This window comes from Notolepis coatsorum, assembly GCF_963971535.1.
Source record: "Notolepis coatsorum genome assembly, chromosome: 2".
NCBI lineage: Eukaryota > Metazoa > Chordata > Actinopteri > Aulopiformes > Paralepididae > Notolepis > Notolepis coatsorum.
The window spans coordinates 181,703,104-181,724,080 of NC_140166.1; the positions used below are offsets into that span (position 1 = coordinate 181,703,104).

At 41.9% G+C, this 20,977-nt stretch overlaps 1 protein-coding gene across 1 annotated transcript; it reads left to right on the plus strand.

The window, feature by feature from the left end:
* Positions 1–2,160: 2,160 nt before the first annotated feature.
* On the plus strand, positions 2,161–20,236 carry LOC311224383 (piggyBac transposable element-derived protein 3-like). Its single transcript, XM_084309352.1, has 6 exons — positions 2,161–2,423; positions 9,894–10,037; positions 15,062–15,117; positions 15,357–15,548; positions 16,757–16,966; positions 18,128–20,236. Exons 1-6 carry the CDS (start codon positions 2,186–2,188, stop codon positions 19,898–19,900), a joined length of 2,613 nt encoding a protein of 870 aa, XP_084165478.1. The 5' UTR covers positions 2,161–2,185; the 3' UTR covers positions 19,901–20,236.
* The last annotated feature ends 741 nt before the right edge of the window (positions 20,237–20,977 follow it).

A 20,977-nucleotide genomic window follows, 5' to 3' on the forward strand; every position in this document is an offset into this window, starting at 1 on the left:
GGGGGGGGGGGGGCACACTGTATAAACAAGCAAAACTGTACATTGAGGGGGGGGGGGGGGGGGGGGAGACACTGTACAAACAAACAAAATTGTACATTGGACTATTGACAAAGCCATACTAGGTAAATGACTGTACATTGGAGGGGGTTGGGTTAGGATATTTACAGGGGCCAGTGTTGAATTGCAGTCTCCCGTAGGTGTCCCTTGAGAGAGGTTTTGAAAGTGGGTAGTGATCCACATTCCTTTACAGCTTTGGGTAGGGCGTTCCACATTGATGTGGCATAATTGCGAAACGTGTTTAGTCCCTTATTTGAGCCGAATCTGGGTTTAACATGATTTGTGGAGCTCCCTCTGGTGTTGTGATCGTGGTATTCACTGACCTTTGGGAAGTATTTTGACATGTACATGGGTACCTTGGTCGTGTAGTGTATCTTGTAGACCAGGCCCATTGCAAGTTGCTGTACTCTGTCGTCTACTCTAAGCCATCCTAGGTTGTCAAAGTGGGCAGGGGTGAGGTGGGTTCTAGGAGTAAGGTCAAGCAGTAGTCTGACCAGTTTGTTTTGAGATGTTTGTAATTTTGTTTTTAGCGCCTTTGAGGTGCTTTGGTACCATGAGGTGCAAGCATAGTCGTAGTACCCCTGAATGAGTGCTCCTGCCAGAGTCTTCAGGGTATTCTTGTTTACCAGAGAGGAGATCCGGTACAAGAATCGAGTTCGTTGGTTGACTTTTTTTATTACATTGGATGCCATTTTGTCACAGGAGAGATTAGCCTCTAGGATGGAACCCAGGTAGGTAATTTCATCTTTCCTTGTGACAATATTGTCACCCACTGTAACTGAGAAGCCGTCGGTCTTGCTGAGTTTGTTATTTGAACCGAAGAGAATGGACTCTGTTTTGCCCATGTGTAATGATAGTTTGTTATCAGCGAGCCATATGCAGATTCTGCCTAGTTCCGAGCTGAGGGTTTTTTCAACCTGTAACTTGTTCTTGTCAGAGACCAGCAGGGCTGAGTCGTCCGCAAACAGGAACAAGTTGCAGTCACAAGCTGACGACATGTCATTTGCATAAATTAGGAACAGTAGCGGTCCTAGTATGCTTCCTTGTGGAACACCACAGCTCACTGTGAGGGGGGGGGATAGGGTACCGTTTACCTCCACCATCTGTTCCCTCCCCTCAAGGTAGGATTGCATCCAGCTCACTGATAGACTATCAACCAATTGCTTTTAGCTTGTCAATCAGAATGGAGTGATTGACCGTGTCAAAGGCCTTTTGTAGGTCCAGCATGACCATGCCGCAGTATTTGCCTGCGTCCACCTCTTGTTTGATGTGGTCATTCAAATAGAGAAGGCATGTGTCAGTGGAGTGGGATGTGGGACCAGAGAAAGACTTTCGTCTTGTTTACATCAGGGTCCCCCATTTTCAATTCATCGTAACATATATGACATACATGACATACAGATAGACAGTACTGCTACATCTATACATTTATGACATACCAGATTTGCAAATACAGTACTGTTTGTGATACCAAAAGAGTCCAGAAAAAAAAAGTATATATATTTGACGTAGAAACTGTACATTGGATTGGGTAGGTGGGGGTGGGGGGGACTGTACATTGGAGGTGGTTGGGTGGGTGGGGGGGGGGGGGGGGGGGTTGGGTAGGAGTGGGGGGGAGGTTGGGTATGAGGGGTGGGTGGGGGACACTGTACAACTGTACAAACAAAACTGTGACAAGACAGCATGAAATTAAATGATTTCAAATAATTTCTTATTTATAAGAGACAAACGAATATGAGGGGTTACAATACTATACATAAAGGAAATAAATAATACTTCCTCTTTGGGCAGTTGACTGGCAGTGGGGCGCAGTTGGGAAGTCGACCAATTTTCTACGTAAAAGTGTGTGAAAGATTGAAAGCTATGGAGTTCTAGAATTCCGAGAAACGTAATTTTTTTTTAATTTAAATACTTACACAACGTTTCTTTGTGTCACTCAGAACACACACACCCGCAGAGAGAGAGCCCCCCCACACACACAAATTAATGGTTTGTTGCTCCCTCTAGCGCATTTTTCTTCTGTTTATTTGGAATGTGGTCACCATGGCTACGGGACTAGAGAGGCTCTTTGAGCGCACAGCACACCATGTTGGAAGACTGAAGACTGGCTGGCCACAACACAAAGAAAATGCCAAATTTCTGTGCGGTGATAGGGTGCTCAAACCATGCAGTAAAAGGAGGTGGGAAATCATTTTATAGAATACCTAGCATAGTAAGCCACCAAGGAGAACAGACACGCTTATTGACCCTACAAAGACGACAGGGGTGGCTCCAAGCCCTTAAGAGGAAGAACTTAAACCTGAAGAAAGACAACGACCAGTATAAATACGACCAGTACCGCATATGCTCAGATCATTTCATTACCGGTAAGTGATTTTAACGCACTACAATAATACAATTCACCAGTTGACTTACGTTATTCCCTACACTTCCACCAGCATAGAAGCTAACACTAGTGTACTACCACACTACCTGGTCGTTGTACTTGCCCCTCCTCGACCTGATACTACTAGCTATCGTTAACGTTAGTTAGTTTGTGATTTCAAGTTAGTCGCCAGGCCAACCAACGCTGCTGTCTCCGCCTGCGATCGGTTCATGCGTTAGCCTAGTCGTTAGCCAGCTAGCTTAACGTTGTTGTACGTTAGCTTTGGCTAAAGTTCCATTTCTAGGTCATTGCTAGAAGGTATCCGCATTTCGTTGAACTGATGCTTCAAGAGTTACTGTTGCTTGTTGTCAGAAGTAACGCTAGTTCCAGCATAACTAGCTGTCATGTGTGGTTGTATTATGGCACGAGAAAAAGCAGTTTGCTCCAATGAGATAATGTGAAAGAACATAGCTTGCCTATGATTTCCGGAAGATGTGTGCTAATGTTAGTGGCATGGGTCTCGGCAGAGATTTGAACGAATTTAGTTGACATTAACGCACATCTGTAAATTTCGACAGCACATCGGCGTGATGGTTATCAGTCTTCAACACACCCCATCGACCAACTGCATGCAGTTCTTTATATGATAAACTATATTTGATATAGTTGAATAAAACTGGTTAAAGTCTACCACTAGTCCACTACTGCCACTGTTGTCAGTGTGATAGAGTATGACGTCAGTTAAACTAAATGCGAATACCTGCTAGCCATTTCTCATTCAAGGGTACTACGACTATGCTTGCACCTCATGGTACCAAAGCACCTCAAAGGCACTAAAAAACAAATTACAAACATCTCAAAACAAGCTAGTCAGACTACTGCTTGACCTGACTCCTAGAACCCACCTCACCCCTGCCCACTTTGACAACCTAGGATGGCTTAGAGTAGACGACAGAGTACAGCAACTTGCAATGGGCCTGGTCTACAAGATACACTACGCCACCAAGGTACCCATGTACATGTCAAAATACTTCCCAAAGGTCAGTGAATACCACGATCACAACACCAGAGGGAGCTCCACAAATCATGTTAAACCCAGATTCGGCTCAAACAAGGGACTAAACACGTTTCGCAATTATGCCACATCAATGTGGAACGCCCTACCCAAAGCTGTAAAGGAATGTGAATCACTACCCACTTTCAAAAACACTCTGAAAGAACACCTACGGGAGACTGCAATTCAAAACTGGCCCCTTCAAATGTCCTAACCCAGTTGTACAGTAAATTACCAAGTATGGCTTTGTCAGTATTCCAATGTACAGTGTACAGTGTCCCCCAACCCCCCTACCCAACCCCCCCCCCCCCCCCCCACCTCCAATGTACAGCCCCCACCCACCCAACCCCACCCCACCCACCCAACCTCCTCCAATGTACAGTTTCTACGTCAAATGTATATACACTCTTTTTCTGGACACTTTTTGTATCACAGACAGTACTGTATTTGCAAATCTGATATGCCATAATAAATGTATAGCTGTAGCAGTACTGTCTTATCTGTATGTCATGTATGTCATATATGTTATGATGAATTGAAAATGGGGGACCCTGATGTAAACAAGACGAAAGTCTTTCTCTGGTCTGCATCCCCTTAACAATTGTATGTATTTTTTTTTTTATAAACAAAGTTTTTTATTCAAAGATTACATTTACATTCATATCTTGCAGTCATGTCCTTTGTTTTTTCCTTACTGAATATCCCTCCCTCCCCACCCAGAAAAATAAAAAAGACAGTACAAAAGTAAATAAATACATACAAAATAAAATAAGACAAATACAAAATGTGACATTAGGATCCACTTTAACAGCAATATGGTACTCTTAAAGGATAAGTATATTTGCTATGGATATAATGAAACATAAGTGCAACTCCAGGTCCGATATACAAGCCAGGTCGTATGACCCTAAATACGTGAGGTGGGAGATTAAATAAATACACGCCTACTGTCCCCAACAACCCCAATCAACAGGTAAGCCCACTCAGTGAAAACTGTCCCCCCCCTACATGGCACTCGACATAACTTCAGTCAGGAGGAAACGGATCTATTCTATCTACATATGAGATTAGCGGTTGCCAATGTGTGTAGAATTTATCAGCTGATCCTCGAATTGTAAATTTAATTTTTTCCAGTTTTAGGAATGACATCACATCATTCAGCCATAATCTGGATGATGGGGGAGGTTCTGCTTTCCAATGCAAGAGTATCCTCCTGCGGGCAATCAGTGAGGCAAAGGACACTACATTGTATTGTTTTTTGGTCAAGATCACATCCTCCTCGGGGATCCCAAAGATAGCAATTTGGGGGCAGGGCACTATAGTAATCTCCAGTACCTCCGAGATGGTATCAAAAAAGAACTTCCAGAATGTTATCAGTTTCGAGCAGGACCAGAACATGTGGGTTAGATCCCCTGGTGACTGTGCACATCTGTTACAGTTGTCTGTCACATTGGGATATATTTTAGCCAATCTGGCATTACAACAATTGTATGTATTGAGCTGTACTGTACTGTACCCATTCTGCAATCTGTTAATAAACTTTTCAATCAATCAATTTCCAGTCTTGGATGTCTGGCCTCGCGAGACTAGGACATTCACGTTCCTCGCCAATCTCTTCCTTGCACCAGAGTACCACAATCATCACTTGTTGGCCAAGCTGTCAGGCTGGAACTCTGCATCACTTTCACCTAATTGGTTATTATAGGCTAAACCCACGAGTTGGAAGTTGGATATTTTTTCTCCCATAGATAAACTATATTTCATACATATATGGTTTCTTCCTCTGTATTTCCAAGCTGGACATACAGGTAAAAATCTGACTTCCCAGCTGGGAACTTCCAACCTCCGACTTTGAATGGAACATGCCGTTACAACTGTCGAATCTCCACCTGCAACGTTTAAAGTGATATCTGCATTTTGGCTAACTTCCTGTCAAACTAGGCATTGCAGATATGAATTAAGATTCAGCAATTGTATATCACCCATTTATCGCCTAAAATGTTGTCTAAAATATTTTAGTGAACCGTTTGGGTGGAAAAAGAGAGTTCACAAGCAAGCCGCCATGTTTTTCGTGCTACCCACCGCAATTTCTCTATCCTGATTGGATAAAGTGGGAAGAGGAGACCAGCACATTTATTTGCTGTTTGCTGCAGAGAGGAGGGACTGGGAGACCAAACACTTTACACTCACACACAGCACCTTTTAAAGTTGCATTTCTGGGCCATTTCACCTGGAAGTTAAGTTAAGATAAGATAAGATATTCCTTTATTGATACCCTTGGGGACATTTCCAACCATGTCCAAGTCAAATGAGTGGGACAAAAACCCAATAAAAAAACAATAACAACTAAAAGATAAAGAAATAGCAACATCTCAACTACAACTCCCGTTTTAACAGATGCAATTCCACACATAGCAGGGAAGGCAGAGCTGTACGTTGCCGCAGAGTTACACACAAATAAACCCTGCATTATAGTACTAGGTGTTTCGCGACCTCTGATCTAATGAAAGTGCATCATGAAATGTGTTGGATGATGTCAGAGTATTGTAATTTTTTTAATTTTTTATTTATTTAAACTCTAAAGGCAACGGAGGTTTCCCTAATTTACAGTCACTTCAAGTGTACATAGAGTTAAGCAAAATAGGCATATCAAATCACACAGAATATAAAATCATAACAATAAGACAAGTAAGGATGATTGATTGATTGAAAACTTTATTAACAGATTGCAGAATGGGTACAATACAGTACAGCTCAATACACACAATTGTTAAGGGGATGCAGACCAGAGAAAGACTTTCGTCTTGTTTACATCAGGGTCCCCCATTTTCAATTCATCAGGACATATATGACATACATGACATACAGATAGACAGTACTGCTACAACATCTATACATTTATGACATACCAGATTTGCAAATACAGTACTGTTTGTGATACAAAAAGAGTCCAGAAAAGGGAGTATATACATTTGATGTAAAAACTGTACATTGGAGGAGGTTGGGTGGGGTGGGGTTGGGTGGAGGGGGTTGGGGGGGGAAACACTGTACAACTGTACAAGCAAGACTGTACATTGGAATATTGACAACCATACTAGGTAATCTACTGTACATTGGAGGGGGTTGGGGGGGGAACACTGTACAAACAAGCAAAACTGTACATTGGAATATTGACAACCATATTAGGTAAATGACTGTACATTGGAGGGGGTTGGGTTAGGACATTTACAGGGGCCAGTTTCGAATTGCAGTCTCCCGTAGGTGTTCTTTGAGAGTGGTTTTGAAAGTGGGTAGTGATTCACATTCCTTTACAGCTTTAGGTAGGGCGTTCCATAATAACAGTCAATTAAAACATGTGCAACTTGATTGACAAAGGTTGTAGGTCAAGGTTTTAAACTCTGCAACAGAATGGAAGTGGATGCAGATTGGCTGGATGCAAGTGGCACATTCTAACACTAGAACAAATGCACCAAGCACCGTTTTCTTTTGTTATTGTATTCTGGGGCCTCTGTGAGTGAACTTGGTGTAGGCCTACTTCTACTGCGTCAATGTCCTGCATGGCGAGAAAATAGCTTAGATGTGGGAATTTTATCCCTATCCCTCTGCGAGCTGCACGTAGACTCAGAGCTCCATGCCAGGCGTGTCCAGCGGCACCCACACGACATGGGCGGCATGTAGGGGTGTGGAAATGTCTCAATTCTAAGATTCATCGCAATGCGGACGTGGACGATTCTGCATCGATGCAGTGACGGAACATAATAGATTATTAAAATAAAAAAATATATATATATATATATTGTATATATATATATTTTTTTTACTCTCTTGCTACCTTTTATGTTCTTTTACAATGTAGCGCTTTGGGATTTGCTCCACAACTATAAAGCGCCCTACAAATCAAATATAATATTATTATTATTATTATTGTATTATTAAAGCTAGTGCTCTGGTCATGCATCCACTCAACTCATAGAAAATACAGCAGCAGGCTATTCTAAAAGTATTGATACTAATAAAGAGTATTGAACCGTTTTTAACAGCTGGGTATCGAGATACCTTTCTAGTATCTGTATCATGCAACACTAGTAAAGATATTTATTTTGACATTCTGATTTAAGAACTTTCTAAATAAAAGTAAATTTATCTGACTGCTTGTATTAATTGATGAAAAAGTAGCCATGTGCAGTAATATAGATTATAAAATTGCGGATAGGGATGTCCCGATCGCATTTTTTTGCTCCCGATCCGATCCCGATCATGTGATTTTGAGTATCTGCCGATACCGATCTTTCCCGATCCGATCTTTCACAGATTTGACGCATTTTTGTCAGAAACTGGCGAAGCGAGACAAGCCCCTCTGTTGCCTCAATAGCCCCTTGAGCGTGGTGGCTCACATTACATTCACCCTGAGCCCCTGAGAATGTGCTTCATACGAGAAATATTCAAAGTTTCAATCTGTTTGCACATTAGTATACATTTACAGTGTTCGACTTACGTAATTATTTGCTCCATTTTGGTCTGAAACGCAGACAATAATTCTCACAAAGCTAATGTTGACGTTATCCAGGCAAACGTTAACTTCATTCAAGCGAGGCATTGCAATTAATACAGCTGTTTGGCAAAGCACCAGCCACCTCCCCCATTCCTTTGCTCGCTCTAGTCATATAACGACGTGTAGGTATTAGATTGGTCGTGTTGAACACAGCTCTGTTCTTTCCTCCACGTGGAACGTCCGCCTTGCAAACATTGCAACTGGCTATTGGACTGGCTTCGGTTTAAATTTTTAAATGCTTCCAAACTTCTGAAATTTTGTCTAGCTGCTCCGAGTCATCAGGTGGACATAACCTGCCGGTGTTGCGGGAGCGACCCATTGTGAGCTTGTAGGTCTGCTATTTTCGGCATACGTCACTGTTGTGCGACGGTGTAAATCAAAGGAAATGCGTTTGTTTTGGCAAATTCTTCTGCTCGGTGCGACAAATGTGTGTAAATAAATGAATGATGATATGTAATTTAAAACCAAAGCTAAGGCCTCAGTATGAGTTTAAGATGTGAACATGGTCATGTTTGTTGAATAATAATAAAAAAAAAAAAAAAATTGTTGTTGTATTGTCACAGTGAAAGGGTTAACCGGCTGTCGTGTGGCAGTGAACTTTTTTTTTTATCCACTTTTTCTCCTCCTATTTTTCTGTATATTTCTCCCATCCCAATTTAGTCGTTATGCCAATTCCCCCCTCCCCTTCCTGGTCGTTGTGGGCATGTGCCCCCCACTGGTCGGTCTAGGGAGCCCTGAAGTCTATCAGATGCTTCCTCTGATACATAGACAGCCAGTAGCCTCTTTTCACCTGACAGCGAGGACTCTAGTGGGGAAGTGTAACGCGTGGGAGGATCACACTACCTTACCCAGTTCCTTCCATCGCTGTGCAGGCGCCCTGACCGACCTGTAGGATTCGCTGTTTACAACGACCAGAATACCACCCACCGGCTTCCCACCGCCAAGGCATACAAAAAAATATTGTTTGTTTCCTGTTGGTTGTCAGTTAGGCCATGGGTAGGTAGGGATTTTTTTTTTTGTTTTTCTTTTCCCACGGCGACTATGGATAGGGAATTTATTTATTTAATTAAAATGTTCACAACAACATGGATGCATGTACTCTGCCAGCATGTTTAATATCCATAATACTAAAGGTTTGACTAAGATTTCTATGAATTCTTTTTTTTTATATAAAAACTCATAAAATATACTGGGTCGCACCTAAATCGGCAGGGTCGGTCGGCAACCGGAAACAAACCATTATTTTTGTTAGGCCCAATTGTGTCAGTATGACGACCGCCCAAGCCGGAGGGACCGTTGACAGCCGGATTCGATAGTCTCTGCGATGGTAGACAGACGCTTAGTCCGCTGCGCTACCCGGCCGCCTTGGCAGTGAAAGGGTTAAAGCTACATGCTAGTAGGAAACTTCTGAGAAAATGAGCAAGAGAGTTTACCTGTCCAGCTGAAATTGAGCAAGCTCTGAATCACCTTTCAAGCCCAACATGCAACAAAAGGTTTTCCACAGACACCAGCAGCTTTAAGCTGAAGAAAGAATATTTCTTTAAATCATACAAAATATTTCCCAGCCTCTGATCTGCTGGTAGTTTTGCACATTGTGTGTACTTTTTGACGAGGAACGTGATGGTAGAGTTGCAGTCGTTTTCCTATGCGACCCAGGAGCACCACTTGGCTGGCCAAACCCATCTGATTGGCCAGAAACATCAGTTCCCTGCATCAAGACAATAACCAATCAGATGTCCTTCATGTGTTGCTCATACACAGTCCTCCTTCCTGTTGTTTACTGACCTACAAATGTATATCAGCTTTCCAGGCTTAAACCTGCCACTATGAAACGGTGGGAAACTGTGATCTGTTGCATTTTTCAGGAGCTCCTTCAACATTATATGATGTAACAAACCCTGACTGGATACCCTCTGTGATTATGGGTCATCAATCTGTCACCATTGCTGGCCAGGAAGGATGCCAGCAACATGAGCGAAAAAAGAAAGGAGCCAAAAGGAAAATCGAAGGTAAAAAGTTAAACAACCAGTGCCGTCGTCCTCGACTAGTGATGTGCTTGGTCCACGAAGAGTCACTGGACTTTGTTGATTAATTCAGTAAAATTGTGTTAGACAAATCAGTAAAATTGTGTTCCACACATGCAATTATGCAGAAGGACCTCTTTAAATCTAGTGTTTACCAGAGATGTGCTCATAACCTAACAGAAGAAAAAAAAAATCTTGGTTGACTAAGACCAATCTGACCAATTAATCGACTAGTCTAATGCATAAATACGGGGCAACCATAAAAACAACCCAATTAGCCCAATGACTGTTTGTCTTATCAAATCCTTTTGATTGGCTAAAGTAGGGCTTACCGCTGTATCACTTGGATTTTGCTATGTAGGCCGAATGAAGTTTTACGACTGAGACTCTGAATTATCACATGATCATACACACAAAAGCACCTTAACACTTTGATTACCACTGGTGAACATGGTAAAACCCTGTTAAATGCCAGCACCCACTTCAATGATAGCGTTGTGAACGCATAATCTCTGTCTTAAATTATGGCTATGTGTCTAATCTGCCCGTCGCTTATCAATGACTTGTTTGCAGTCAACATTGTCGAAACGGATTGTTTTTTAATCGGTTGATTTCCGTTTTATAGCATTTTGAAAAGCCCTCATTTTTCAGGAAAATATACAGTATAGATTCCGTGATAAACGGCATTTACTGGAATATTCTGGCATACACAAACGTTGTAATTTTTTGGCCTATTTATGAATCGTTTTCAAATAAACGCTAGATTATCGATAGTATATGTGTACGTATGCACGCTATAGAAGCGGGCTGAAATATCGATTCTCTCATTTCCTGATCAGCGCGCACACACACATATGGGACACGTTGATATATCTGTGAAAAAAGCTCTGATTACCCCAAGACTGGTAAAATAGATTCCTTACCTCAGATCAGATGTTATCCAAAAAGATTATTCCAATTCCTGATAGCCATTCCAAATATCGATCGAGTTTATTGATTCAGCGTTGGGTGCTGGAAATACATAATCCACGCATTTCTGAGGGCCGTCGATCACTTGGTCTCTTCAGTTGGCTTGATGGAAAAGTAAAATGAGGAAACTGCCCCCCCCCCCCCCCCCCCCCCCCTTCATCAGTCTAAACTAATGGAGTGCAGTTACACAGGGAGAGACGGTAGGGGGCGGTATCTTCCCAATTGAGCTCAGAGAGACTCTGCAACACTAGCGTGAGGTTCGATTGATGAAATATGAATTCAAATAATAATCTGCAATAAAAAAAATACGACAAACAAACGCTATATGTCGTTGGCGGCACTCAACTGGCGGCATGAACTAACGACTTATAGCGTCGTTGGCATCCAAAGTGTTAAGTGACTTGCACACCACACAAGTGCACTTATTATGCACACACACTGCTGCTACTTACACTGTAGAATATATATAGCCTATATATATTTTTTTATTTATCCAAGTTTTTTTGCCTAGTAAAAAACATATACTTTGCATTGTATAGTTTCTATAGCCTATGTTTACTGCTATGGTTGAGGAGCTGGGAAAAACAAGCATCTCACATTTTTCTGAATGTATGTACATAACAAAAAAAAAGAGAAACATAAACAATTCAGTGATTACCATTATGTGCCTTATTAAAGTCTGTAATGGATCAAATGTAGTCTGTGTAGTCAAAGCCTTTATTAAAGCAAAAATGTTTAGTTTGTTAGTTACTAGCAGGTTAACTAACCAAGCACTACAGTTACACGTCATTCCAGAATACTTGCATGTGCAAAGTGCAAACCAAATTACTACATGGGGAAATCAAATGAAAATAAATGTTCATTGTCCACACAATCATGGATGAAAAATGGATTTCCACATTATTATTTAGTTACACCCATCTAGAGTGCGGTAGATAGCCTGCGAGTATCTCTTTTTCAAGGACGTTGAGGCTGTGACTGAACAGATACATGCAGCAAAATGACCCCAAGGTTCTCACCAGAATGTTTGAAAGATTCCATATAGGTAATATATTACATTGGGTTGCCAAATTAAATGATTTAGATAACCTTCTTTGTATTGACTCCAGGGAGGAGGACATACACTGTTACAAAAGAAGGCCATGCATGTCCTCGATGAGAACATGACGTTGAATATATGTTTGTACAGTACACACATCAACCGGCTGTCCTTATGTTCTAGAGTGTCTTAAACACATTATTTCCTCTGGTCTAATACAGTAAAAAATATTGGTGAAAATGAGCAACTCTCTCCCAAATCCAAAAACTATAGTGCTAAATCTCAAACCTGTGATGTCATCAAGTATAAAGTCTGAAGCTGTTCCATAGTGTTATTCTGTTGTTTTGACTACTTTGGTTATTGAAGTGGCATTTTTATAGCTACGTTTTAACATCGAAGTCAACGGACACTCATATTGTATCAAACTTGACCAATATGGCGGCGAAGCGAATAAGGCGACTAGACGATGAATTGGGAAATAATGTTCTAATCTAGATGACACGAGAGCAGCAGTCTGTTCAGTTCATGTTCTGTTTCAGAACTGAGAACACTACTAGAGAATAGAATAAAGCTCATTTGGATATAAAAAAAGAAAAATAATTGTCTCTTTCTTCTCTGGAGAGTATCTCATGCATGTCACACATATTGATTGAATGGTCTTAGGCCATGGAAATAACATATTCAAATTAATTTAATTATAGTGATGTTCCCACTATAATTACTATAAGAAACGTTTTAAACATAGCTATACATTATCCCGCTTATTACATGGCTAACTTACTAACAATATACCTAATTCATTTTACAAAATCGACAAGACGAGATCATGCAGACGCAGTTGTTCTGTGGCTCTGTCAGCCCAAATAAAGTGATTATTATTATCGCCGGCAGCCCGGCAGGTGTGTCTAGCGGCTCTGTATTTTAAACTCCGTGTCGGTAAATTATTTTGCGACAATGACCTCGTAGCTATACATTATCCCTTACTTATCACATGGCGTTTTCACATTCGCAGAAATGCTTGCTTGTGATTGGTCAATAGCGCGCGTCAGAGGTCAGTTATCAGACAATAATGACCGCTGTGGGACAATAATGACCGCTGTGCGCAGCTGTTCGCAATCAAGCCCACTGACACACACTGTTTCAGTGCAATTAGACACTGCCGGTGTTCTGCTGCCGGCGATGACAGGGGGCGGAGCGACGAGCGGAGCCAGAACGCAGCCAGAACCAGTGTTGCGAGTCGATGTAAAATGAATTAGGTATATTGTTAGTAAGTTAGCCATGTAATAAGCGGGATAATGTATAGCTATACTCGATCATTGTCGCAAAATAATTGACCTTCACTGACTGTAACTGAGGGGTACAATTCCCTGACTGTATTGATAAGTATGGTATCATTAAACCACTACCGCTTTATGTACTTTAACTACTGGCCACACAGTACATGATATAGATATGATGAACACTTTCCCACCATGAAACCAAGTCCACACAAATGTATAAATCGAATATTTAATATATAGCAAAGGGTATATACAACGTTCACTTAATGACATTTATGATTTGAATGCACTTGTAAGGCAAATGAGTATTCGTAGGCAAATCAACATTGAATGTCCAATCTCTGGTTACGCAGGAAGCAAGTATACAACCTGGTTCTTTAGGGAACTATAGCGATGGTACTTAAATGATTATAGCTGGATACACTAAAGGGGGTCCCGCTGGTTGTAAGTCAGTAGGGGGGGGGGGGTTAGGAGAGCCGCCGGCGATATCCCATCTGGCCAACGATTTCTTGGGAGAATTCAGAGTGCTGAACACGGTGCCCACAGAACCTTGGTCCACAGATGAATACAGTTGGGCCCTCTTGTAGACGGTAGCTGCCGGTCCACAACAAAGAGACGTGAGGCGACCTCACTCGGGGTAGAGCGCCGTCTCACCTGGACTCCTCTCGGGGGTAGTTCCAACACTTACCAGTGTTGGCTGTTATCCATGGCATAATCAAAGCACCCAAAGCAAGTAGATAATCCAAGCCGTGTAGGGCTCGTTGTCGTCCGGGTAAGGTAATCCAATGTGCAGGTCCACTCGTCCTAGCCCAGAACTCCTCGGATGAAAGCACCACACGTGGTCTGCCCAGCCTGGTTAAGACTCTAGATAACGCGAGGAAAACGATGGGGGTACTGCTCACTTTATAACTCTAACCGAACGATGCACCATACATAATAGACTATTATTAACTTAATAGAAATACGTCCCACTCGACGGTATAGTGCCAAACTATGACAATTCAACTATTAATCCACACGATGTCTCAATGCCATTCTGAGGCCAAGTTGACCATACTGCACCACACGTGTATCGTGGGTGAGGCTTAACGTCTTGCCACTAGGTTGGAGGGTAAAGAACTAAGGGCTAAGGGACTAAAAGAGGAAGTTCTACTTTACTTGCGCCATATATATATGCGCTGTGAACAAATAGTACCATTCGTATTTCGCCAGACGTATTCCTACGCGGAACCGGGCTAGTAACGACATGTTCGTCGGCACGATTGAACTTGAACCAAGGGGCTTGGCTGCTGGCGCCAAGTTCTTGTCCAATGAGAGAATGAAACTATTATGGGCTGTTAGTAGACTAAAGGGATATTCAGTGTATATGTACAAGGAATATACAAGGGATATCAAACGATATACAAATACTATTAAATATATATCCATAAATAAATATATATATTCGGTTTAATCTGATCCTTCACAACACTGACGTTTAAAACACCTCGCCGAGGCGGCTCGGTATTTTAAACTCTGTGTCGGTCAATTATTTTGCGACAATGACCTTACATAATTCACTGCTGTCGGGGCTATTGACCAATCACAATCAAGCATTTCGGCGAATGTTAAAACGCCATGTAATACGTTTATTTAATTCCTGCAATACCCCCCCCCCCACACACACATACACTTTTGTCCCATCTAACATTTGTTGTGTTTGGTATTTTCCATGTTCACAGATGATGAGTTAGTCTCCCACAAGAAGCTGCCGGACTCCGCTAGACGATGTGAAGAGGTGGGTTGAGTCAAAGCAGCTTGATCAGGTTGACTTCAAAATGGATACTAGTTAGAGCTCCATTTCTTTACGTTACCTCTAAGAAATTAGCAAATATAGTTAATTTTCTTCTTTTTTCCCCCGTCTTGTTTATCCCTCAGCTGGTAATGATTTAGCAGCAGATTGATGTAAACCCTGCTCTCTTATTCACACTGATTATCTTTTCAAACTTAAACCCCATGAACCTTGGTTCCTTCTAGGAGGATCAGTCACTGATTGGGGAATTTCAAGTAAAAGTGGAGACAGAAGAAATTCAGATACAACACTGTCAACAAGCAGCCGTATCGTTTGCAGAAATACAGCAGGTTACAATAAAAGAAGAGACCATGAAAGAGGAGCATGACGTCTCCTCCTTCTTTACCATCTCCAACACACATGGAATCACTGAGCAGGTTAGTGGAACAGAGAGCATGCCTGAGAAGGCAACGTTTCATTCTTCGTTTGCCATGTCCTCCCTGACTCTTCCTCAGTCCTTGGTAAATATGTAGCACCGCACGTCACGCATGTGGCCATTTGTAGGGCAGAGGGGCAGGGTACGAGGGGGAGCGGGGATTGAAATGGAATGCACTTGCCGCTATGCACACGGGGAAATCTAAAGCTCTAGTGGGGGTAACGGTGAAGTAATTACACCGAGTGTAATTACACAGAGCAACAGTGGCTCAGGAGGTAGAGTGGTCGTCTGGTAAGGTTACCGGTTAGATTCCTGCTCCTCCTGGGCAGCGTGTCGAAGTGTCCTTGAGCAAGACACTTAATTCCTAATGGCTCCCGATGAGCAGGTTGGGTGTGTGAATGTGTGAGTGAATGGGTGAATGTGAGGAACAAAATTGTAAAGCGCTTTGGATAAAAGCGCTATACAAATGCATCATTTACCATTTTACCATTTAATAAGTCAGAGTTGTTTTTTTGTCTAGGATTATTACAATTACCACAATGTTGTTTATTTACTTACACTTGTACATAGTTTGTTCAGTCATTGGTTCTTGCACAGGAAACAATGAAAAATGGCAATGCATTCGGACTAAAATGCACCACGCAATGTGGTCAGTCTCACAAAGTTCACTGAGCTTTTCATAGTAATGGAATGGTGGCAGCACTGCTCACTGCTCACTCCGCTGCCATCTTGATAATGGCAACTAACAAGACTAACAAGATCTGACCCCATCTACACATGCGCCATCCAGTACTGGTTACCATGGCAACCACTCACTGCAGAGATCGTTATTAATTTTAAACATATTTAAAACTCACATTTCACCTCAAAATGCAGCAGATTATAATTTGACTCATAAAATAACATCACATTTAATTATTTGTTTTTGTAGCAAGTAGTTTCGTTGTTGCTGCCGTCTTTAGTGTTCTCGTTCAAAACTTCCGGAGTGCACTATCTCCTCATTATATAGTGTCTCACTTACACATTATGTTGTGTAAGTGTAGGGTATTGTAGAATTTAGTTTTCACACACTCAAAAAAGTTTTATTAGATTAAAAGAAAAATGTGATTCCTACTCTACAGTACATAGCTGTATGCTCATAAGCCTAGTTTTGCATGGTTCTTTTAATCTACAACCACTCTGTTTCTTACAACTGTTCCCTTTTTTCAGACCCTATCGTCACCAGGCCAGATGGAAACAGAGATGGAGGATTCCTCACTCAGACTGTGTGAAGATGTTGAAACATTTGCCGCGAAGCACAGCGAGATGTGTGAAGAGACGTATCTGTCCGTCAGCGAGGACGATGCGGCGTCAGAGTCAGACAGATCCTTGGAGTCTTCAGACATAGAAGACGGTGAAGTTGTCTATGAAGCAGCGCAGGTGAGTTGCTCCCCACTTTCACACGTTGTAGTTCCTTTTCCAGTTGCTGAACTGTGTTTCAAAGATGTTCATTCAATCTTTATTTAATCTCGAAAGATCATAGAGCGCAGGCGTCGAGAGGAACAATACATAATACAAAAACAATATACCAAATACATGATACATCTATATGGATACAACTGCTTAGCTAGCTCATTCTCCTTGTAACAAAGATCATTTATGAAGAAAAGGAACAAAGTGGCTTGGCATTTCTCATTCAAAATCGATGGTCATATGAGTTCAAATTTCAAGTTTCTTTAATAGTTGTCATAGTAAAACACAGAATACTTTTCCATGAAATGCTTTTTTCTTTATGAGCTCCTGAGAGTATGCTAGATAAAATAGATAAAAAGTATAAAATAGAAAAAGTCAAGAGTACGTAAACAAAAAGTGTTCAGTCAATCAATAAAAAATACATACAATACAGAGTAAAAAAAGAGTAACAGTGAGGTACAATGCAGCAATGGGATCAGGTACAACTTAGGTTAAGGTGCAATGAGGTATGAATTGTAGTGCAAATCTCTTTGTTTATAAATATAAAGTGTTTAAAGTGAGTAGAGTGGGTGTTATGGTGAGTGTTTATTTAAAGTGAGTGTGTGCGTGTTGATGTGTGTGCTGTGAGTGTAGATGATGGGTTGTTAAATAGTGTCATTGTCATTGAGCATCCTGATGGCCTGGGCCCAGGAGTTCAAAACATTGAATCCCTATTGATTGATTGATTGAAATGTTTAATTAACAGATTGCAGAATGGGTACAGTACAGCTCAATACACACAATTGTTAAGGGGATGCAGACCAGAGAAAGACTTTCGTCTTGTTTACATCAGGGTCTCCCATTTTCAATTCATAATGAGTTGAAATCAATGAATACAAATCTGATCCAATCAGATAGGGATTACAAGTTTTGAACTCCTGGGCCCTGGGGATAGAAGCTCCTTCTGAGTCTCTCTGTACTGGCCATGAGACATGAAGGCAAATATATCCCTTTCTCGATACTATGTCACCCACACGCAGCAAGTGGAATTACAGGCGAGCTAGCCAAACATTTACAGATGGGGTTGTTCAAAAGCTGAAAGAAGCTGATTGACTGAATATGTTATTATATGTCTTTTCCTTCTCACAGCTCCTGGATACCGGTGTTCCTGAAAAGAGGTGTAAAGGCGGTATAACTGTTGTACCATTTGACTTCCAAGAATCCGATATGGAAGATGGGAGTAACTCGGATGATGACAACCTAAGCATTGCTTCAGTAGCAGAGGACCTGGAGGATGATTTTCTACATGAGCAACAAAATGATGATACTTTAACTGCAACAACGGAATCCCTCAAGAAAAGGAGGCGAAAAGGCCTGAAGAATATTGTGAGAGTTTCCATGCATGCGCAAGAAGAACACTTTAATACATCTTCAAGCATATTCGAATCTTGGAAGAAGATCGACATAAAGCCCTTTCAACCCCCAAGTCCAGTGTTTTCTGCACCAAAATGTTTGAAGTCGCCCTATCAATATTTCAATATGTTTTTTACCGATGAAATGATTGCACACATTGCCGAACAGACCAACCTATATTCCTATCAACAGACTGGATCTTCTATTAATGCATCCTTTGGAGAGATTGAGATCTTCTTGTCTATGCTACTCCATATGGGTGTGTTTGACTTTCCCTCCTTCGAAGACTACTGGAATCCCACGTCGCGGTTTCCGCCAGTGGCTGACATCATGTCTGCAAAAAGGTTCCACTCGATCCGCCGGTATCTACATTTCAGTGACAACACGCATAGTAATCTGAGCTGCGACCGCTTCTACAAGATCCGCCCTCTGTTCAATATGCTGCGGCAGCAGTGTCTCCTCGTACCACCGGACAACAGACAGAACATAGCGGCGGTCCCGATGGGCTCCGGGGGCGTGAGAACAGGGGGTCGTGGTCAGAACTTCAGAGAACAAGGGAAGATGGGATTCAAGCTGTTCTTTCGTAGTAGCTCCTCGGGCATTGTCCATGACCTGCTGCTTTCCCACGGAGATGGTGGACACTCCGACGGTGAACAGGATAGTTTGTTTGGCGACAGCGCCGTCACCACGCTCTGCACAACCATACCGCGGCCGGAAACCACTGTTGTGTTTTGCGACAACTACCTGATCAATGTCAACCTGATCAAGTCCCTAGAGAAGGAACTGGGTGTGAGGTGTCTGGGTCCAGTGAGAGACGTTGTAGGTGAAAAGGGAAAGCAGGGCTTTGGAGAATACAGCTATGTCTCCCAGGACGAAGTGATCGCCGTCAAATGGACTGACAACAAGAGTGTTTCGGTGTTGAGCAACTCGTATGGAGTGGAACCATTGGGGTCTGTCAGCTGGTCTTGTATAGAGGATAAGAAGAAGAGGGTTGATGTAGTCCCCTGTCCGTTGGCCATCTTGGCCTGTAATCAAGCAAAGGGCGGCGTCCGTCTGTCACAAACTGCAGTTAACCTTTACAAGACACAGATGAAGTCACGCACGTGGTACTATCCTCTCTTTGGATACATCCTTGACCTGTGTATTGCCAACTCGTGGCTGATGTACAGACAAGACAGTGACTTCCTCAAGGTAAAAGCTATGTCACTGAAAAGGTTTCGTCTGTCGGTGGCAGCCAGTCTCAAATCAGTCAACAAAGTCTCAGTCAGAGCTGCCCAGCCACCGGTTTCTCCCACTCCCTTAAAGAGGACACACAAGGTTCAACAGCCCGCTGCAGACGTTCGTTACGATGGTGTCGGACACTGGCCCATTTGTGGAAAACAGCGTGGGAGATGCAACCTGTGCTCCAAGGGAGTGTCTAGGTGGAAATGCTCCAAGTGCGACGATGGAAAGTTGTTCCTCTGTTTAAACAGCAAGCAGCAGTGCTTTGTGACTTACCATCAGCGGTAAGAAGTTGTATTGGTGAGAATTGTTATAGATTTGTGACACCTACATTGATTTTTTTCTGTTTGTATTTTATATATATATATATTTTAATGCAGTATTCAATACCTTTTGTACATATTTTGACAAAGCTATTATTTCCAAAAATGTATTTGCCTTTCATGACAAAAACTAACTTTTTAATTTCTTCTCTAAGAAGTTTTTGTAAATATTCTTCATTGTGTCAAAGATTATATCTCTAGATAACTTGATTAGTCTATATCCCGCATATTGACAAATATGTACATGGGAGCCATAATGAAGCCCTCTTTGCCTTTCAAAAAGGAAATAAAATAAAACATCTTTCCCTCTTAAGTGAAACTTCATAACTCCTATTTATTCTACTCTAAGGACCATAAAACATTGAATATGAAGGGATGGAAGAATGCAGTACTGTTATTGAGTGCCAATATTTTAGTACACAAAGTTGGACTGTGATATGACATAGAACATGGCATGATGGTATTACTTGAAGGTACCACACTAAAAAAAAGTTATTCCAAAAAGGCAAGAGTCCAAAGTGTAATGTGGCTAGGTGGCCCAGTCATGGCTGGGTGGCCCAGGTGTATAAGAGGCAGTCTCATGGCTGGGTGGCCCAGGTGTATAAGAGGCAGTCTCATGGCTGGGTGGCCCAGGTGTATAAGAGGCAGTCTCATGGCTGGGTGGCCCAGGTGTATAAGAGGCAGTCTCATGGCTGGGTGGCCCAGGTGTATAAGAGGCAGTCTCATGGCTGCTATGTTCTCTCTCTGACCTCTGGCTTCTTGACTCTCTCCCTGCTGGAGGCGTTTCCTTTGGTTTTTGGACTCACCGCTCTACAACACCCTACACTTCATTCTCACACATGCTTTACTGCTAATCTCACACATCCCACAATGTACTTTGGTTTCTGTTTAGTTATTTACTTTAGATTTTGGTGTGTGGTCCAGAGCCAGATTGTAACAAATGGGGGATTGTCCATTTAGGTTATCATTTCCTAGAATTGTTTGACATTTTGATTTGTGTTTTGGGGTTAGCATTTGTTTGGTTTCAATTGTGTTACTTTAT